The sequence below is a fragment of the Leptosomus discolor genome, chromosome 25 (genome assembly GCF_034619465.1).
Source record: "Leptosomus discolor isolate bLepDis1 chromosome 25, bLepDis1.hap2, whole genome shotgun sequence".
NCBI lineage: Eukaryota > Metazoa > Chordata > Aves > Leptosomiformes > Leptosomidae > Leptosomus > Leptosomus discolor.
The window spans coordinates 7,254,050-7,274,476 of NC_141415.1; the positions used below are offsets into that span (position 1 = coordinate 7,254,050).

Below are 20,427 nucleotides of genomic sequence, written 5' to 3' on the forward strand. Positions count from 1 at the left end.
TGACCCAAATCCTGGGGCGCCGCTCTGGGGCCTCCCGGTGCCACCTCTCCCACCCCGGCGCCAAAGCCCTCGCTTCGGAGCCCCCCAAAGAAGGGCTGTGAGCCCTGCTAATGCCAGAGGGGGGTGGGGGGAGGCCCAGCCCAGCCCTGGGGATGCGGCAGGGACCGGGCTCAGAGCCCAAGCAGGCCCAGGGGAAGGCTGGTGCCCGGCTACCCCAGGCACCGCTTCCCCCTTTCTCGTGAGTCAAGCAGAAAACAGACACGAAAGGAGCAGAGGCGAAGGGGGCCCGGCCCTGCCACCCCCTCAGGGCCGGGGTTTTGGGAGGATTCACCGCCGAAGAAGCTGACTGGGGGCTGGCCCGACCCCGCGGAGGAGCCTCTCCCACCCCCAGGCCGGCACGGTGCTGGTGAGACCGCGGTTACTCACTGGCCGGTGGGTGCCGGGCTCAGAGCTGGGGACAAGGGATGGACTCACGCTCACGTGGAGGAACTTCCACCACGAATTTGCTCGGAGCCGGCAGCACGGCCGAAAGGCAGCCCCGCTCCCCCAGCGGAGCGCCCCGGGCTCCTCGGGGGTCAGGGCAGGCGGCTCAGGGACAGAGCGAGGGCGATTTCCCTCCCCTGCCCCGCGCAGGTCTTGGCCGCTTACTCTCCCCTCACCCCCACCATCAAGCTCAGCCCGAGATGAGGGTTTTGGGGAGCCCCAGGGCCCTTCAGGAAACCCAACAGAAAGGAAGCAAAGCCTTGTTCTACAAAAGGACGTTATTAATTATAGAAAAAAGAAAAAGCAGGGGGTTTGTCTCAGTCTCTGGAAGCCCATCGCGAGGCAGCAGGGGGGCAGGAGGCCGAAGGCAGAGGGAAGCAGCCCCCGGGCAGTGACAGAGGCTGTCCCAGGCGTCCCAGCCCCAGCCCAGCATCCAGGATCTCACGGATTTCCCGGCCGAAAGGAGCTGCCCCGCTCACAGCGCGGCGATGGCTTTGGCAGCGACCCGGCGGCCCAGGGGCAGGCTGAGATCCGTGATGGCCAGGACGATCTTGGGACTGGACATGGTGGAGACTTTCACCAGCTCCGAAACCTGTCCAGAGAGAAGAGGAACGGCGCTGGAGCCCGGGGAGCCGGGACTCCCCTGGACAGGTCCGTCCGTCTGTCCGTCCCGCGGGACCAGAGCGCCCCGTGACCGGGGAGAGGGGTGTCGCGGCGGCGGGGCTCACCATGGTGAAGGGCATGAACTGGAGGATGCTGCCACGGCTGCCCTGCTCCAGGCAGTCCACGCACTCCTCCATGAACCACTGGACAAACTGGGTGTGGGTGCCGGCCGTCTTGGCCCCCAGGATGGAAGAGATGAGCAGGAAGAGGTTTGCTGGGGAGACCGAAAGCCAGGCCGGTTTAGGGAGGCTGGGGACGGCCTGAGCCCCCCGCACAGGGGACGGGGCCCCACCGGCGTCTCGGCGCGGCTGGACCCGAGCCCACGGCCAGCGTGGGGGTACCCGCGGGGGGGATTACCTAGCACCCTGTTCAGCGGGTCCCTCATGCTGACGGTGTGAAGCTGGGAGGCGGAGAGCGAGCTGCTCATCGAGCGATCTGTTGGGGGGGAGAACACGCACCAGGCTGCGGGGGGGGGCAGGCTGCAACGGCCTCTTGGCCGCCCTTGGCCGTGCCAACGTGCCCACCCCGGCCAGCTCTGGCCATTTGAGCTCGCCCAGCCCTCAGGCTCCAGGAGGGGCTTTGCCAGGAGCTACCCCGTGGAGTGGGAGAGGTCTGGACCCCCTCGGTACCCAAACCCAGACGGTCTCTGCCTCGGCCACCGTCCCTCCCCGCTGGCAGGCGGCGCAGACCCACGCGTGCCCCGGGCCTGCGGGAGCGCAGCAGCCCCGGGAGGGCTCCACACGCTCCCGGGGTGTGACACTTGGCTCTTGCACAAGCCAGACTGATTCCTGACCGCGTTTAACGACGTCTCCAAAGGTCAAGCGTGAGGGAGGCCGTGAGCGGCGCCTCCCCGCTCGGAGGGAACCGCGGCGGTGACTCGTGCGTGACGCCCCGCGAGGGCACGGGCGACGTGACGCCATGTCACGACAAGGGGCGGCGGGGAAGGGGGCGCTGCCAAGGCTCTGCGGCGCTGCCGGCGGCGGGGGAGCGAGCCAGATGTTCGGCAGCTGCACGGCAGGACTCAGATCTCCCTCCCCGGTTACGATTTAGCTACCAGAGCCGTCTCACGGACCAGCAGCAAATCTGGGGACAGACCACGGGGATTTAACTGACCCAAACACTCCCGGGTGCTCCCATGGGAGGGGAACTGGGCCGTCCCCAGTCCCAGCGCGACGGGAACCTCCTGGGAAGGTTCTCGTGCAGACCCCATCGCGCACAGCTACTGCCAAAGCCCACCTTGTGCTGCTCCGAGGATGCTCCCCGAAAACAAAACCCAACACGGAAGCCCTCCCACACTTTTCTCATGGAATCACGAGCTACGTGGCTGCTGCAGGAAGCAGCATTTCCACATCGCTGCAGCAAACAGCCCAAAAAAAGTCCCGAATGTCACTGGAAAGAGGTGGAACTGCCTCAAAAAGTTAAAAAAAGATAGTGAAATAAAGGGAAAACCCCATATTTCAACAGTAATGAAACCAACAAAAACCACAGGTTGATGGATGTGCTGAAAACTGAAGAATAAGTCAGGATAAGGGCATCGGGAGTAACAATGACCAAGGAACATCCTGACTCACTGCCCAGGAGTCCAGACAATGCGTGTGGGAGCCGTGACAGCAGCCCCCGCGGCAGGAGGACGCGGACAAGCCCTCGGCGTGTCCTGCCGGAGCTGTCGCAACCCCAGGCACCGCGCTGGGGGGACACGGGGACTCATCGGCTCCGCGCGCTGCCTGGTTAACAGCAGTGGAATTTTGGGATTTAGCCACAGCCATCGGGAACGTCACCTCCCGCAGCACATCAGCTCTTCGGTCTCACGCAGGCTGGCTGGGGGTGACAACGAAACCTCCCCGGGCCGCTCGCGAGTGACGCACTGGGTTGGGTGGCAACGTCCCGCAGGGAAGGTGTAACCTCACCCCCTTTTCCTAAGTTGTTCCCATCAGAGAAATAAAGACCTTGACCTCCTCTAAGTGCAAAAGCTCCAGGGTAACTCAGCAAAACACACTCGAGCGCTCTCACGTCTTCACCTGGCCAGCTTGGGAAGAGAAGCGTTTTTGTGCTAACACACGTTTCACACTCAGAAACGAGGGGCGAGGCGGGCCGGGGCCTTCCCCGGGAGCTGCCTTCCCCGGGAGCTGCCCTCCCCGGGAGCTGCCCTCCCCGGGAGCTGCCCTCCCCGGGAGCTGCCCTCCCCGGGAGCTGCCCTCCCCGGGAGCTGCCCTCCCCGGGAGCTGCCCTCCCCGGCCGCACTTACTGGGGCTGGAGAGGATGTTGGCGTCCTCCTCGTTGGAGCTGAGCAGGCGCATGAGCTTGGAGGGCTGCGTGTCGTCCAGCGGGAAGAGGCTGATGTAATCCTGGGGTGGGGGGAGGGCAGAGGAGGTTCAGCCCCACCAGCCCCTCTCTGAGGGGGGAGATCCTGCCCCCCCCCCACATCCCTGGGGCTGACGACCCACCCCGGGCTCTGCACACCCCCACGGCCCAGGGCTACAACCTCCATTCACCCCGAGCATCTCAGCCTGGGCCAAGCACACACGGACCACCTCATTACAGCCCCACCTTCCCCAGAAAAAGAGAAGGGAAAACCCGGTGTTTTAAGGTCAAAGGACCTCACACAGCCCAGAGAACCTGGGCAGGGCGTCTGGTCTCAGCTACCCGCTCCTCCTGCCACCACCGCCTCCCGCAGGCGCACAGCGAGCCTCCCCCCAAACCCCGCTTCCCCGCCGGCCGCACCTCGATATCCTCTCGGTGCCTCTTCTTCTGCCTGGCGGAGGCCTGGCCCTTGTTGCGGGAGGAGTAGGAGCTCAGGGCACACCAGACGGAGAGCCTGGGGACAGCAGGGACACGGCGAGGTGCTACCGGCTCCCCCCCGGGCGACGGCGCGTGAGCGAGGGGACACGGCAGAGCCCAGAGCACGTGGTGGGACTGGGCACAGCGGGTCCCTCCTCGGGGAGGAGCAGCAGGGAACTGGGCCCAGGACACCAGCATGCCTGCTGGGCCACGGGAGGAACTGGACAGCTGGGACTCCAGACAGGCCCACCCGCTCCCAAGGAGACAATGCCCGCGGGTCCGGGGGTCTTACTTGGCCAGGGCTTTTCCCGGGGGGTCCATGAGGGTGTGCCACTTGGAGGAGTCCGTGAGGAGGTTGGGCAGGATGTGGCCCAGCAGGGTCAGCGTCAGCTGCTGCATGTCCAGGCAGAAGATGGCATAGAGCAGCTCCACGGCCCGCAGCGTGTGCTCCTTCCGCGTCTCCTTCAGCAGCTCCTGCGAGGGGGAGAGCGGGGCTGAGGGAGGCGCGGGCACGGCTGGGCCTGCCCTGCTCGCCTCCAGGGCCCAGCACTGTCACAGCCGCTGGCCCACGCCAGAACCAGCGCTCCTGGACACTAGGAGCACGGGCTAGAGCCCCAGTTCTACCCCCGACACTCAGCCACGGTGCTGGGATTGGCAGCCACCTCCCTCCTCCACCCCATACCTTGACCAGGTTGTTGCAGAACCAGTAGACGCCCCCCATGTGCAGGAGGGTGTCGAAGATGTGGATGGAGCGGCTGTCGACCCAGCCCTTCTCCAGCACCTTGGTGAACACGGTCATCAGCACCTCCTTGATGGGCTTCTTGGGGGGCAGGAGGTTCCAGTAGGGGATGGTGTCCATGCCCGTGGAGGGGAACTTGATCTGCGTGGCCGTCTGCTGCAGGACATCGGCGCACATGTGCTCCAGGATGGAGCTCATGATCACCACGCTGTGACACAGAGGGCCAGGGTCACGCAGGCCCCAGGAGGGGGAAGGAGGGCAGGAGACAGCACGGCACGGGGACTGGGGCACCAGAGCTCACCGCTCGTTGTAGAACTGCAGCGTGTTCTCGCCGTACAGCGGGGTGGCCAGCTGCCGGATCATCTGCAGGGACTTCTCCCGCTCATCCAAGCCCAGCATGCGGACGTGGGCCACCAGCCAGGCCACGGCGCACACCGCCATGCTGCACACCTTCCCCTTGATGTTGTCTGTGATTTTCTAGGAGAGGAGATGGGAGCGGAGGCGGATGAGCACAGAGGTGGGGGACGGGCACAGAGGTGGGGGACGGGCACAGAGGTGGGGGACGGGCACAGAGGTGGGGGACGGGCACAGAGGTGGGGGACGGGCACAGAGGTGGGGATGCGCAGGCTTCGCCTCAGCATCACCTCCCAGGTCTGCAGGCCCCGACTGCGGGCTCCAAGCCGTTCTCTCCTCCCCAGGACACACGTGCCAGCCCCACTGCCACCACCGGGGCTGTCCGGGGCAGCATCAAGGGGCCGGAGCCACCTCAGTTCTCCACCCAAGTGAGGAAGGAGCCAGCAAGCTCCGCAGCGGCTGCAGGAGCATTCAGGGCAGGAGGACAGGGGAATGCTGCCCTTTCTCAGGACACAGCTCAGCACCAGTGCCCCCGCTCTGCCCCACGCCAGGCCCACCTGGATGGACTCAAAGGTGAGGACGCCGTTCTCCCAGGCGTTGAGGATCTCCAGGATGGCGGCCGAGATGCTCAGGCACGCCTCGTGCCAATTCATCTGCCTGTCGAGGAAGAGGGGGAGCAGAGGGGGGGGGTCAGGAACTTGTTCAGAGCGGCCACGGGGCCAGGGAAGATGGGGTGGGTGCTCCCCCTCCCAGCCTGCCCCAGCCTGGTAGGGTAGGGTGGGCGCACGGGATGAGCTCTTACACCAGCTTCATCTCAGAGGAGTTGTTGAGGAGGGCGACGAGGGACTCCACCTTGGTGGAGTCGGGGCGGAAGCAGGGGTGGTCGGGGTTGAGGATCTTCCCCTCCTCGGGCATGCAGGTCAGCATCCAGGTCTCGAAGAAGGGCACCTCGCCTGCGGGGCTCGACTCCGACAGGATCACCTGGAAGGGAACCGGCACCGGGTCTGCCACGTGGCCTGCATCCCGCAGGGACCCCCTCCCACCACCACCCTGGGGCAGGACCCCCACCCACCCTGGGGTCTGCCCCCCCCACCTTGAGGAGCTCATGGCTGCGGGAACAGCGCCGCCCTGTGGCCTGCAGGGAGGCAGGCATTGGTCAGCCCCCAGTAAGGCACTGGTCAGCGCCCAGTTTCCAGTCCGAGGGCTGTGATTTTCCCCCTCTACCAGCGGACTCCCCGGGGGACCAGGGCCCATCGCGGAGCAGCGCTCCCACGGCTCCCCCCGGGGAGATGCCAGGACAGGACCAGTCCCGAAGGGCCGCGAGCGTGGCAGCAGGGCCACCACGTCCTGCCCAGAAAGGGCCACTTCTTGTCCCCCACCCGCCAAGGGGTGCCCGGGGTCCCCAGGGCCGGGGCTGGCTGGCCCACGGCTCCGCGGTGTCGGGGCGCACAGCCTGGGGTCGGGGTGCAGAGCCCAGCTGGGAGGGCTCTGGGGGGACACACACACACACACAACACGAGCTGGGAATCCCGCACGCCGCTTCCTCCTTTCAGCCCACCGGCACCCAAGGGACACTATTTTTGTCAAGAAAATCACTTTTGCACATCTGCTCAGCAGCAGCTGGTCAGGAAAGTCGCTCTGGGCTGCACTGGGGGGGGATGAGACCTCATCAGACAGCCCCGGGCACGTCCGCTCCGAGCTGCTGCCTCCAGCCAGGACTCCCCCTCCCCGCTCCCCAGGCTCCCCCTCCCGCCTCTGCCTTGCGCTCCCTCTCCACGTCCCCGGTGTTTCGGTATCGTTTCGCCTCCCAGCGCACCCAGATGTCGAAAACCTGGGAAATTTTCATGCAACCAAAGTGCCGTTTCCTGAGCGGGGCTGCAAGTTCCTCCTCTCATGGGGGAGGGCCGGCACTCAGCCGGGCTCCTTGGGCACCCCCCCACCAGCCAACCAGTGCCAGAACAGAGGGGCAACGCTGGGAAAAGCCCGGTGAGATCAGAGCCAGCCGGGAGAGGGCACAAGGGCAGCGTTCACACCGATACCACGGTGCCACAAAGGGAGGAAGACAGACCAAAGCCCCCAGGAAGGCTGCGGCCACCCCTGCTCCATCACCTGGCACTGACAGACCCTGCAGGGGGGGATTTTCTACCTGCACCAGGCGGAAGGGCACTGGGTGCTTTACCCCAGCGCGGCGGGGGCCGGTGGCAGGCTGGCCGCTAGAGGAGGCTGGCAGGCTGCAGCCCAGGGGGCTGCGCTGGCAAGGTCAGAGCCCCATCCCCTCGGAGGATGCTCACCTCCGAGCCGTAGGTCTGGGCCACATGGCACAGCATGAGGAAAGAGATGTCGAAGAGCAGGGACCGAACCGAGGCTCCTTTGGCTGAGGGAGGAGAAACAAAGGCCTTGTGGAGCTCCAGCCTTGACACAAGGAGGCAGGCAGGAGCCCTGGGAGCTCGGGGGGAGGGGGAGCAGCTTTTCACAGAATCACAGAGTGTTCAGGGGTTGGAAGGGACCTCAAAAGGTCCTCTAAGTCCAACCGCCCCTGCCAGAGCAGGACCACCTAGAGTAGATCACCCAGGAACGCGCCCAGGCAGGTTTTGAATGTCCCCAGAGAAGGAGACTCCACAGCCTCTTGGGGCAGCCTGTTCCAGGGCTCTGCCACCCTCCCAGGGAAAAAGTTTTTCCTTATGTCAACGTGGAATCTAACCTCTTCTAACCTTCAAGGGCTTGTGTGCGAACGAGGGCTGCAGGGGATGTGCCAAGTGCCTCCCTCCACCCCGTCTGCCTCTGCTTGAGCCCCCAACGCAGCTCTGGCCTCCCATTTGGCAGCCCCAGCCCATCCCTGGGCTCCCCCCGCGCCACGGAAGGTCAGAGCACTCAGCAAGTTTCATCACACGCAGATGCAGTCAGAGTCCTTATCTCAGGCTCCGTGCTGACACATCACCCCTTCCAGGGAGGGAGCCGGGGCAGGGGCCCCACGGGCTGGGCCGGGGAGAAGGAGCTGCTCCCCTGCAAGCAGGGAACACCCCACATTTGGGATGGACACGCATGTGCCACGCGTGAGGGCAGCGGGTCCGCGGGAGCTCGGATCCCTGGAGGCACCAAGCTACGTGCCCCTGCGCTGGGCTCCCCGCCGGCAGCCCCCAGCCGGGCCCAGCACAGCTCGGCTCGCTCTGGCGCCAGAGCCAGCCCCAGCTTAATCCAGCCGGCCCCGCAGCGTCCCAGCACGTGGCAGCGGGGTGGGGGGGGGGGGTTGGGGAGCAGCACAGCTCCGACCACCCCACACCACGGATGCGCACGCACTTACGGCCTTCTCCGGCGACGTGCTTCGTGAATTCGTTCAGCCTAGAGGGAGCAGAGAGAGCGGCAGCGAAGCGTTATCATCACGGGAAACCGGCCTCTTCCCACCCCCGAGGCAGGCGGGGGCTGCCGCTGCCTGCAGACCCCTGCCCGCCCCCAGCACCCAGCACCGTGCCCCGCACAGCGGGGTGGGCAGGGACCGAAGCGGGGGGGCCCGGCTCCGCAGACACCCTGCGGCAGAGCAAGGGCTGAGCCGCCTCCTCCCTCTGCCTCTGCTCCCCTGCAGCAAAACAGGTCCAGCCACGCTGCTTTTCCCCACACCCACTCAGCCAAAGCCGGCTCTGCCCGCCCGCGTGGGGCTTTCCGAGTGTGGGCTCTGCGCGCCGCCGCCGCGGCACGAAGCCCCGGACGGAGCGAGGGTGGCGGGGCCCGGCTGGCGGGGGTCGAGCTGCCTCGGGCCGCCCCTGCTCGAAGCATCACACCCCGCAGCCCCCTGCGGGCCGGTGCACGGGCTCTAACCAGGACACGGGCGCCTGGGGACCGCAGGCGCACGCGGAGCCCTGGTTGGGAGGCCGTGCCGTGCTGTCAGCTCCCTTCACACCCCCAAACCCACCCCACTTCGATCCTCTGCCCTGTCCACCCAGAAGCAAAGGCGATGGGGTGCTGCAGGGGGAGCAGCCTCCCCGAGATCCCAGCCCTCCCCAGGGCTCTGCTGCATCCAGGGCTGCACAGACACTGGGCCAGAGGCGCAGCCAGCCCTGTCTGGGGGGGGCGGGGTGGGGAGAGCTTGGGGGGCTGCCCGCTCACCCCAGCCCCGCTTGTCACCAGGGACGGCGCCGCCCAGGTGGACACTCACTTGATGAACTTCCGAGCAAAGGATTTCAGCTTCCCCGTCGCCGCCGCCGCTGCCAGCAGCAAGTCCAGGCTCTTCCCAGACAGCATGTGACCGAGGACCCCCAGCAAGCCCTCCGGGGACTTGGAGTGATCCGCATCCATGGTCTACGAAAAAAAAACAGAGGGAAGAGAAGTCACAGGGAACGTGTGCTACGGAGCAGCGGTAGAAACTCCGGCCGTGGGGGCAGAGTTGATCGGCTGCCGGAGCTGTGCCGTAAGGCCTCGGTGAGCAGGGACCCCCAGGGCTCGGGAGGGTGGGGATGCAGCCCTCTGTGTCCCAGGCACCGCAGGGGAGAGCAGCGGCACGCCAGGGCACCACGACTGGCACCAAAACATCCTCCCGCGCTCAGCAGCGGCGAGGCAACCACAGTGACACAGGGACGGGGAGAAGGGAGCCCCCCGGGACCGGGGGAGATGCACGCAGCGGCCGAGAGCACGAGGGGCAGAGCTGGCTGGGCTCAGGCTGCTGGCACTGCCAGCAACGTGCCCCCTCACAGCTCCTCCGGCTTGCTGGGAAGAAGAAGGGGAGCTCCTGGTCTCCACAGCAGAGCAATAAGGTTGGGAGCGATTCCTCCGCTCCTCCATCCCAGCGCAGGGGGAGATCAGGCACCTCCCAACCACCCTGGCTGCCTGGTGAGACCGGTGCTGCTGGAAATAGGCTCTGGGGCTGAGACCAGCCTGGCCAGCGCGGACACAGGAGGGGACTCACCTTCAGGATGTTGGTGACGGTCGGCTCAGCCCTCAGGATGAGCCCCGGGTTTGGCTGGATGTTGGCGTTCTCCGCCGATTTCAGGTGCGGAGCGTGTTCTCTGTCCGCCTTCCTGGGGGATGGGCCAAGGGCCAGTGAGCAGAAATCCATCACCCCGCCTCACGCCTCCAGCTCCCACCCACCTCCACCATCGGCACCCCCCTCCCCCCCAAGGGAAGGCCACCACCTCAGGCCACCACCAGAGAGGACAGACTTTGACCGCACTCAGTCTGTCACGGAAAGCAAAGCCTCGTCCCTCCAGGCCACGGGAGAGCCAGCAGCTTCACAGCGGGTCCTTCACGCTCCCCTCCAAGAAGGGCAGCAAGACGAGGTGCTCCAACCCCCCTCGGTGGCCCAGCCTGTTGAGGGGACCGTACCGTTTGTCAGTCAGGTTGTTCATGTTGGCCTCCGAAAGCAGCCCCTGCTTGCTGCACTCCTGCAGGAGCTGGTTCATGCAGTCGCAGCTGAAAGAGAGGAGAGCACAGGGACGGCATTCCAGCTGCCCCAGGGCAGGGGGACTCCTGGGTTGCCCCTCCTGGCCCTGCTCCCACCCCTCTGAGGATGCTGCAGGGCCAAAAGCAGCTCCAGAGACCACACAGCATCACCGACACAGGCATCAGCTGTGCCTTGCTCCTTTGGCAGCGTCAGGTCCTCAGGAGGAAGAAATTGGTACAGAAACCAAAAAAAAAAAAAAGCCTTGCCAGGAGGTGCCGCAGCACCCCGCACCACGGCTCCCCTCAGAGAGGACAGGGTCGCGGCGGCACGGACTGGCCACCCAAGGCTCACAGGGCTGCGGGGTCAGCCCCGAGCACTCACTTGCATCGCTGATCCGCTTTGTCGAGCAGAGGGGTCAGCTTCAGCAGGAACTCGAAGGCGCAGTTCACGTCCTCGGTGAAGTCCTGCACAAAGCCAAGCGCTCAGCCGCAGCCCGCCTTCCCCTCCCGCGCCGCCTCGTCCCTTAGAGGGAGGGACACGGACCGTTTCCCACCCCGGCCACCCCCGCCCAGCTCTGGCCAGACACCAGCGCAGCCAACACGGCGCACTACGCGGCCAACGGCTCCAACGAACGGCGCTCGAGGCTCACCTTCTCCCCTTGGGGATACTTCTTGAGTTTAACCAGGACCTGGGGCATCTGAAAGACACAGGGCACGATGCCACCGACCGAGGCAGACCCCCATCCTGCAGCCAGAACCTCCCCAGGCATGGGCCCACACCGAACACGCCTGCAAGCAGCTGCTCTCCCAGCCCAGGGAAAAGAGCGTTTCTGGAGCAGCCCAGGGGACTTTGTGCCCCTGTCTCCCCCCCTGCAGGGTCCTTCCAGCGTCACAGGGAGCCACAGGGCATGGCCACCCCTCGGACTGAGGCTGAGGAGGAGCCCAGAGCATGGGTCAGGCCTGAAACTACACGCTGATCCCTTTTGTCTGGTACAAAGACAGGAGGTGACGCAGACAGCTCCAGGGCTGCCCACCACTGAGCTGGGGCAAGGCAGGCCCCGAGGCTGCCGCGGCGTCTCTCAAAGGCCACCATTTGCCCCCACAACATCCCAGGAAAGCTGCTCTGCAAAACCAAGCAGGGCTGGGCTGAAAAGAGGCCCTGGAGAGCAAAGCTGATGCTCAGCGGGTTGCAGGAGGGCTGCTGCAGGCTCAGCCGGGGCGCGGGGGGGAGGGACCCCGAGGGTAACGCTGCAGGAGAGGAGAACTAATTGCTCTGCCAGGGTTTAGCACTCCGTGGGGGCCGGGCGTGCAGGGAAAAGGCAGCAGCAGGCCCGGGGCTCGGAGCCTCACCTTCAGGAAGGTGAAGGCTGTCCACTTCAGCTCCTCCGTGCCCTCCGGGGACTCGATGAGGCCCACGAAACAGGCCTTCCAGATCTCCAGCACGAAGAGCGGGGAGGGGATGCGCTGTGGGGCACACAAGACAAACCCCCCCCTGCTGTGCTGGAAAGGCAATCAAGTGCCTCCCCCGAGCACAGCCAAACCCTGAAGCCCCTGCAAAGGTGTTGACGGGCTCGCGCTGCTCCCTGCGGCTGCGCCCATCGCCTCGGACCAGGATCAGCACAGGGCGGGACACACAGCCCAGAGCTGCAGCGAGACCCTGGCCCCACAGCCCCAGGCCACCCTGAGCAGGAGAACAAGATGCCATGTCTGTACCTGCATCCTCTTCACCATCATCAGCTGCTCCACCAGCGGCTGGGTCTCTCCCGTGAGGTTCATGGTCCCCTCCAGCAGCACCACAGCGTGCACGGTGGGGAAGCCGGTCTTGTTCAGCTGCTCGGAGTGGACTGAGAGCATGGTGGGGATGCTGGGTGAGGGACGACAGCACAGGGTCACTGGAGCCTTGCAGGGACGTGTCCTTGCTCCTCCTGTCCCACCCTCCTTTCCTGGCCAAGCCCCCGACCTTTGCCGTCCCGCATCTCCCTGGGGCAGGAGGGCCGGTAGCTCCTGGGCCCGGCAGAGCAGCCCTCAGGGAACAGCCAAGCCCCCGTGGCAGAGCCCAGGGAGCAGCTCTGGGGGGATCCGGAGCAGGGATGGCAGCTCTGGTACGGCCAGAGCAGCTGAGGGATGGCGAGGGGCCCCAGGGTCTCTGGAGGAGCACGCCCTGACACAGCAAGTCACCACTAGCCCTGTCCCCTCTCCTACCCCAGGGCCTCTCACCAGCCCCAGCCCACTGCCGGTGCCGGGGTCCAAGCCAGGAAGGGACAGGAAAGCAGGGAGCCGCCATGGAGGGAGGCAGGAGGCTCTCAGCCCCCCAAGCAGGGCTCAGACCCACGTTACCCCCCGAGCCCATGGAGAGAGCGGCACAAATCTACCTCTTGATGAGGGAGACGCAGTCGTCAGCCTGGCTCCGCAGCGGGGAGTTGTTGAGGCTGTTCAGGTTCTCCCCCAGCTTGACGAGGGACTGCTCCACCGCGCTCCAGGAGGCTGGGGAGGGAGGGCAGGGCTTCAGCTGGGGGCGGGGGGGGACGACAGTGACACACTGAGAAGCCAGGCAAGCTGGCTCCGAGGGTCTGCCAAGGCTGGGGCTCCCCACCGGGCCCCCGTGGCGAGCAGAAGTTGGCACAGCTCTGCAAGCCCAAGCCGAGGGTCTGCGTGCCACCCAGCAGCTCCTGCTTCAGGCTCAGCCTGGCACAGCCTCCGGGCCAGACGCAGGCCCCGAGCGGAGGCGCAGGCCAGGAACGGCTCACGCAGCCTTCGCACGAGTCCTGCTCCTCTTCCAAGGGCAGCGCGGAGGGGAGGGGGCAGAGGGTGGCACGGAGCCAGGGAGGAGACAGCTCCAGCAACAGGGCTGGAAGATGGATGGGCTCAGAGCCGCAGGGACAATGCGGCAGGAGGCGGGCAGGGGGAAGGGAGAGGTGGCAACGCCACCTCCCCAGGGCCGGCGGCGACGAGGAGGGAGCCCTGGCAGCGGCCGCGGGCAGGGAGCGCGCCGCGGGGCAGGGCAGGGCAGGGCAGGGGCAGCGACGTACACGTCTCCTCCAGCTTGGCGATGTGGATCAGGGCGCGGTTCTTGGTGCTGCTGAGCATCTTCTCCAGCCGCTCCAGACACATCTTCAGCTGGCTCTCGGCCGCCGCCTGCTCCAGCGTCTCCTTCACCTTCTCGGCGTAGAAGGCCGCGCAGCGCAGGAGCCAGTTGAGGGCACTCATCAGCGCCCGGCAGAGGCCGATGCACTCCTCCGCTTTGCCGTGGCAGCTTGGCAAGGGGAGAGAAACGGGACCGTGCTCACGGCGGGCCGGGCTGCCGCCCCTCCCGGGGAAACCAAGGCACGGAAACAGGCCGGGGAACCCAAACCCGCCCCCGACGCTGCCGGCCCAGCCTGCCCACCCTGCCACAGATCCCAACCTGCTCAGCCCACGAGCATCCCCGCTGTGCCAGGGGAAAATAAAAGGCTCCCCAGTGCAGCCTCCTCTCCGGTCACTCTACTACAGGGAAACTTTCCAAGTCTCTAATCAAATTATCTTGCTCAGAGAGGCTCAGCGTTGATGGACGTGCTGCGAGAGGTGAACGCTTTCCCCTCCTGATGCACAAACCATCGGGGCCAGAAGTTTTGATCAAATTAAGCAGAGGATCAGATTAGGCAGGGACTGGATTAAGTGGCCGGCTCTGCAGTTGGCCAGCAACAGCTCCTTGTCAACATCTGTGACTGATGCATATTCATTGCTGCTGCTTCATTTCATGTAATTGAAGAGCTGCTGCCTTCAGCCTTCCTCCTCCTCCTCCCGCTGCCCCCCCCACCCCCCGCCCCATGCTCTCTGCTCCAGCCTCCCAAAGAGGCTGTCAGGGGTTAACAGGAAGATTTCTGAGCTTTCTAAAAAAGTTTTTTTTGTGGCCTGAATTGTCTGGACTCCCCTGGGTCCTGCAACACTAGCGGAAGAGCACGAAGCAAAACAAGGCAGCTGCCTGGGGCAGCTCAGGCAGGTCTCGGGGACACGTAGCCGGGGCCCTGGGAAGCTGCAGAGGCCACACGAGAGAAACAAAAAAAATTCTCCGAGGGGACAGATGCCCTCAGGCCACAGGGCTTACGCCCACCCCCATCTACCTGAGCTGGGCAGCAATATCACAGCGGAGACCTTTATCCCAGAATAGGTGGGTTTCTTGCAGCCTCCCACAAAGCTGGTGAGGTTTTGGACTCCCCCTGCTCTCCCCACGCTGCCACTCGCACAGCAGCCCAGCCGGGGGCAGCCAGAGGGGGAGAGCAACTCGGGAACGGGTGTGAAACTGGAGGGGGAACCTGCCTCTCTAAGCCGGGGCGAGTACCCCCGGCTCAGCCAGGCCCCACCGGCCCCCGGCACAGCCTGGGGCGAGGCGGCAGGGCTGGAAGGGCCACACGGTACCTGAGGCGGTCGCAGAACATGTCCATGATCTCCAAGAGCGACTGGACGCACAGGTCCCGGGAGAAGTCATCGAACTAGAGCGAAAGAACAAGGAGGGGGTTTCAGATGGGGGGGGGGGGGGGGGGGGGGGCAGGCTGCTGGGCTCCGGCAGCTCCGAAAACAAACGCAACCCCTTCCTCCCCGGGCTGAGCCGGCCGCAGGACGCTCGCCCTGGCAGCTGCCCAGCAGCCACTCGAATGAGAACTAGGTCAGGGCTGTCCGACGGCCGGGTCGTGCCCTCCCGGGGTTGCGGGAGGCAACCGGGCCGCGGCAGCGGGGGCCGAGGCCGCGTTTCCTCGGCAGCCTCCCCTAGACGGCGGCGGGGGCGAGGGGGGCCTGAGCTCCGCTCCCCGCCAGCCGCCCTTGCCGCGGCGGTGGCTCGGCGCCAGCCCCCGTGCCCAGCCCCGGCTCGGCGGGGCTGGCAGCGTGCGCCAACAGCCCGGCTGGCCGCGGGGCCGGGAGGGCGGCGGGGCAGCAGAAGCGCGGCTCCCTGCCTCCTCGCAGAGCAGATGGGGCTGCCCCGCTGGGCCGGAGCTAGCCCGCAGCTCTGCTCTCGGCCCACGCTGCTCTGAAGGAGGAAGGCTCGGCTGTCAAGGTCAGCTCTCCGCCCGCCCTGCCGCAACGGGCAGCGAGGCACGGCCAGGGCAACGGCGAGCCTGCGCCGTCCGGAGCGGACCTGCCACCGCGCTCGGCGGCAGCCGGCCGCACGCTGGCTCTGCCCTCCCCTGGGAGGACACCCACCACCCCGGATCGGGGCTGAGCCCCGCTGGGGGGTTCCCCATCCTCCCCCGGGGGTTTTGCGGCAGGTTGACGGCCCAGCTCCAAGCTCAGCCTGCGCCGGCCCAAAACAACGCCGGCATCGCGTGGCTGCCGGCGCCTTTCTCCTCCTGTCCCCCGGCGATCACAAGGAGGCGGGAGGAAAGAAATTATTCTCCCTTCAACTCTTCTTCCTTCAGATCAGGGGTCGCCCTGACAAGGCCAGTGCCCGGGGAGGGCGGGGGACCCGAGGCAGCCTGCGAGGGGCTCTCGCTCCCCACGGAGCAGCCCCAAACGCCGAGCGGAGGCGGCCGCAGAGGGCTCGTCCCCACCGAAGCGGCGCGGGGACGCTGAGCACCCACGGGAAGCCAGCCGGGCAAGCAGTGGCTCGGGTGCTGGCAGCCCTCCCTGGCGAGCGGCGCTGCTTTTCCATCGCCAGCTCCGGATCCCCACGGCGCTGCCAGCACCGCCAGCCACAGAGGGATGCGGTTTCCGGCAGCCGAGGCGCGGTTGACGCGCAGGGCGCTGCGGGGCAGGAGCCTGCCAGGCCCCACACGGTGGAGGGACGAGGCTTTCACACCCGTCGCTGCCCCCGAAACCAGAAAGGGACCCGCCAGGCACAGCAGCAGCCTGTCCCCAGCGGGACATGGAAGGACCCGGGTGCTAATCTGCGCTGCCTGACCGCTGCTGACTCAGCAGAGGATGCTGTTTTCCACTTGACCTATATTCGGTGGGAGTTGTGGGGAGGGAAATGGATACGTGGGTCACAGGTAAAGAGAAAAACCTCCGACAGCGCCCGCCGGAGCCGTACCTTGCTGATGGCCGTCAGGACCGTGGAATAAGACACCATCTAGGAACAGAACACAAAACCAAAACAAACCGGCGCGTTAGCGGGGGATGTTTGCCAGCGCCGGGGCTCGTCGCTGAGGAATGGCAAGGTCAGGGCACGGCCCCGCTGCCTGTCACCGCAGACGGGGCCGGGGCGCTGACCCGGCACAAATCCAAACGGACGTTTTTAGGCGATCGCTGGTGTGTTCCGCGCAAACTTTAGGCGACACGGACCGCCGCGCCGAGAGAGCGCCGAGGCTCTCGGAGGGCGAGGATTCCCACCCCGCGCGCAGCCGGGCGTTGGGCAGAGCATCCTTACAGAGACACCCCTGCCCTGGGTACGCGCTGAGCCCTCCCGAGCCCAGGGGAGGCACAGATGGGAGACCTGGGGTGTCGCCACCGACTCCTCACCCCGTTTTCTTTGCCCACCTGCTAATTGGGGCTGCGAGGCGACACCCAAGCGGCGCCTGCAGCGCGAGGCAGGGAGGCAGCACGCCGGGGGTGTCATTACCTGGGAGCTGATAGCGTATTTCAGGTAGGACAAGATGAGTGGGTTCGGTGACGGCCCGATCATGGCCTGCTCCAGAAGAGCCTCTGCAAGGGAAGGAGAGGGGCCAGGAGGTCCCAGGTCAGCACGTACACGGTGCGAGGACACGCAGACGCCCGCCCGCTCTGCCCTCACCCCCCGCCCCAGGAGAGGTGGCAAGGACAAATTGCGCTAACCACAGCGACTCTGCACCGCTCTTCCCCGAAACTAACTGAATCCCACAACTTTGTAATCCCCGACGGCAAAAGCCAGTAAATAATTCAGGCGGTGCGAGCAGCCTCCTGCTAACTCAGCTCTTCCCCGGGCACCCTGGCCCCAAAAACAGCGCCTGCTGCTCTCCAGACACGTTCCCTTCCCTCCCACGTCCTGCCCAGGAGGCTCTCGCATCCTCCACCGAGTGCCTTTTTCTCTGGCACCTGGGGCTGAACTCCGGGCAGACAGTCCCCCCCTCTCAGCTGGGACCAGCCCTGCACGTCTGGCCCTCCCCGCCGCCGGCTGCCTGCCAGCGCCGGCCCGTGGATGCTGGAGGGGCTCTGCCCGTCCTATCTGCTCAGTCAAGCCTTTAATTGACCATTTGAACTATGGCAGAGCGCAGGAACCACCTCCCGAAAGCAGGCCCCGGGCTGCGGCAGGGGCTGGAAGTAGGTCAAAGCCCCCAGATGCAAGAGGGGGCAGCAGCCGTTCGGGAAGTCGTCGCCCCAAAGAACGAGGAGGAGGAGCAGCAGACGTCGCCGGATCCCGACCGCGGGAGCGGGAGGCTCCCTGGGTCTCGCTGGAAGGCTGAGACCTCGGCCAAAAGCATCTCAGCTCGAGGACAGAAGGCTAATGGCAGCCTTCCCCTCCCCATCTAATCAGGGAGTGTCAACACGAGCCAGCCACATGCTGTTACCCACTGCAGACGTGTCAGCATAGATTTGCTGGGCACCGCCGTGATCCTGGCAGCTCGTGCCAGCTTTTCCTCCCTTTGTCGTTTAAACCTGAAAGGCACGAGCTCGGGAAAGGACGGCTCCAGGGCTGCGGCGAGGGAGGCGGCGGTTGTCACGGCCATCGGGGCCTCGGGAGCCGCCTCCCCGTGTGCCCACAACAACTCTCGTGCCGCCCAGGACAGCGTTGGCGCCAGCGTCCTCCCTTTTAAGCTCCCTTTTGCAGCAGAGGGGGGCAAAAAGGGACCCGGCTCCCTCCCCCTCCTCACAGAGGGGCTGCCCCCCAACAAAGCTGGGGCTAACAAGCCTTTCCCTGGCTAAGAGTTTGCCCAGGAAAAACCTGTTTCTAGAGAAATGATGGGAAATGATTATCTCTGGCCCTGGTTTCAGGGATACGCAGACGAGCCCACGTCAAGGGCCTCGCTGCCTCCGTCAGCGGAGCAGGAGCCGGTCTCACCGGGCCGGGAACAGGCACCAGGGAGCCCCGGGGACCAGCTGGCCAGCGGCAGGGCTGGCCCTCGAGCCAACCGCCTCCCACAGTGCTGTGCTCACAGCTCCCGCTCCCCCAACCACGCCAGCACCATCCCCCACAGCAAATCTGTCGTCACCCCACTGCCACAGCCAGGCCCCCCGGCTCCAGCTCGGCTCCTCCAGCCCCACACCGCCGTGGGGCCGGCGATGTCCATGCGCTGACCCCACCACGGGCCGCAGCGGGAGAGGGACAAACCCGGCCTGAGGAGCTCAGCTGGGGGGGATGTAGTTTGACAAACCCCACCATCGCGGGCCAGAAGCTGCCAGAATAAAATCTCTGGTGGGAGGCAGGGAGGGAAAAAAGACCTGCTGGGGAAAGGTGTGGGCCCCCCCCCTCGGCGTGGCGAGTAGGCTGCTGCCTGCACCGGGGCTATTGCCCTTTAAATCCCCCGGTGCAGCCACCCTCGAGGGCTCTGTTTGCTTACCCAGGGCTTGCAAACACCAGCTTGCTGCAGAGGTTAAAAAAAAAAAAAAAAGAAAAGAAAACCCAACTAGCAACAAGTTTCTATAATTGGCACAAAAGCCTGGCAAACCTTTAAACCGTGGAGCTCAGCAGGTACCAGCGTTTGGCAGGATTTGTGTCAAACGCCCTTGAACAGGGACGGGAAGAGAAAACCTAATAACTGGGGGTGGGAAGCAGCTTTTCGGAGCAGCACCTGGCCTCTTCGCAGAGCTTTTCGCTCGCTTGGCCAAGCACGCTGAGGAGGCAGACGGCGTCGTTACTCGCTCTCGGCGGGGGAAACTGAGGCAGCTAGCGGGGACCTGCGTGCAGCCGGGTGGGGATGGAGGCAGGGGCATTTCAGCCCACGCAGCGATCCCGTGGGTGGCAGTAGCATTTCAGCACGTGTCACCGCAGCGATCCCATGTCCTACCAGGCCCACCCTCCACCCCACAGCGATCCCACGGGGGTCCTACCAGGCCCACCCTCCACCACAGCCTGAGCTTTAGGCCAACTTAACCCCAACCTCAGGCAACAGACCCCACGGGAACAAGCAGCCCCAAAGCAGAAACCCCCCTCCCACACCCCTGCAACATGCCCCCCCCACCCCTCCCCAGCTTCCAGACCTGCCAAATTGAGGATATCCCACGTAGCTCCACGGGGGAAAAACCTCTTCATATTGATGGCCCACTGGTAATCGCTCCACCGCTCCTTCCAGGCCTGCAAGATGGCCTGCTTCAGGTTCACCACCTTCATGGCCGCGCTCTGCGAAGGGAAGGTAACAAGAAAAGGGCGGACAGGCTTTTGGGGGAGAGGGGGAAAGATTTCTGACCCCTCCCCGGGGAAAAACAGAGAAGTTTGAGGAGGCAGCAGGGCCTGGAGGGGAGGCCGCGGAGGCGGGGGGGGCGCTCCGGGGCCGGCCCCCGCACCTCTGGTGCGGGGGCCGGCCCCGGAGCTTCCCCCCCGCCCCGCCAAGCCCCTCACCTTCGCCCCGCACCGTATCGGCCGGCAAACGCTTCCCTCAGCGCCTGGGCACCGCCATGGTGGCACCCGCCAGTAAACCGAGCGCTGATTGGGCGGTGGGGAGAGGCGTGTGCGCGGGGGCTGCTGGGAAGTGTAGTTCGGAGCGGGGAGGGTGCGTGAAAAGGGGGGTTGCGAAGGTGTGGGGGTGCAAAGGCCTAAGCGAGCAAAGGCACGGGGTTGCAAACGTGGTGCGTGCAAATGCACGCGTGTGCAAAGGCACGGGGGTGCAAAGGCACGGGGGTGCAAAGGCGTGGGGTTGCAAACATGGTGCGCTGCAAGCGCACGAGTGTGCAAAGGCGTGGGGGTGCAAACACGGTGCGGTGCAAATGCACGAGTGTGCAAAGGCGTGGGGGTGCAAACATGGTGCGTGCAAAAGCGTGGGGGTGCAAAGGCACGGGTGTGCAAAGGCATGGGGTTGCAAATACAGTGCATGCAAAGGCGTGGGGGTGCAAACATGGTGTGTGCAAAAGCGTGAGTGTGCAAAGGCATGGGGGTGCTGTCACGCGGGTGTGAACATAGGGCTGTGTATGCGCAGGTGTGTAAACATGGGTGCGCACAG

General features: G+C 65.6%; 1 protein-coding gene across 1 annotated transcript; it reads right to left on the bottom strand.

Moving 5' to 3' along the window:
- Positions 1-893: 893 nt before the first annotated feature.
- Positions 894-19,870, bottom strand: MED24 (mediator complex subunit 24). The gene is made up of 26 exons (XM_086477902.1): positions 19,830-19,870; positions 19,472-19,610; positions 16,917-16,999; positions 16,389-16,427; positions 14,783-14,856; positions 13,417-13,640; positions 12,760-12,871; positions 12,101-12,251; positions 11,738-11,851; positions 11,038-11,085; positions 10,770-10,852; positions 10,331-10,417; positions 9,915-10,026; positions 9,168-9,310; positions 8,319-8,356; positions 7,309-7,391; positions 5,820-5,998; positions 5,575-5,674; positions 4,965-5,140; positions 4,607-4,871; positions 4,217-4,398; positions 3,868-3,961; positions 3,392-3,491; positions 1,504-1,581; positions 1,212-1,360; positions 894-1,075 (listed from the first exon to the last, which is right to left on the bottom strand). Exons 2-26 carry the CDS (start codon positions 19,599-19,601, stop codon positions 959-961), a joined length of 2,961 nt encoding a protein of 986 aa, XP_086334028.1. The 5' UTR covers positions 19,602-19,610; positions 19,830-19,870; the 3' UTR covers positions 894-958.
- Between the last annotated feature and the right edge of the window lie 557 nt (positions 19,871-20,427).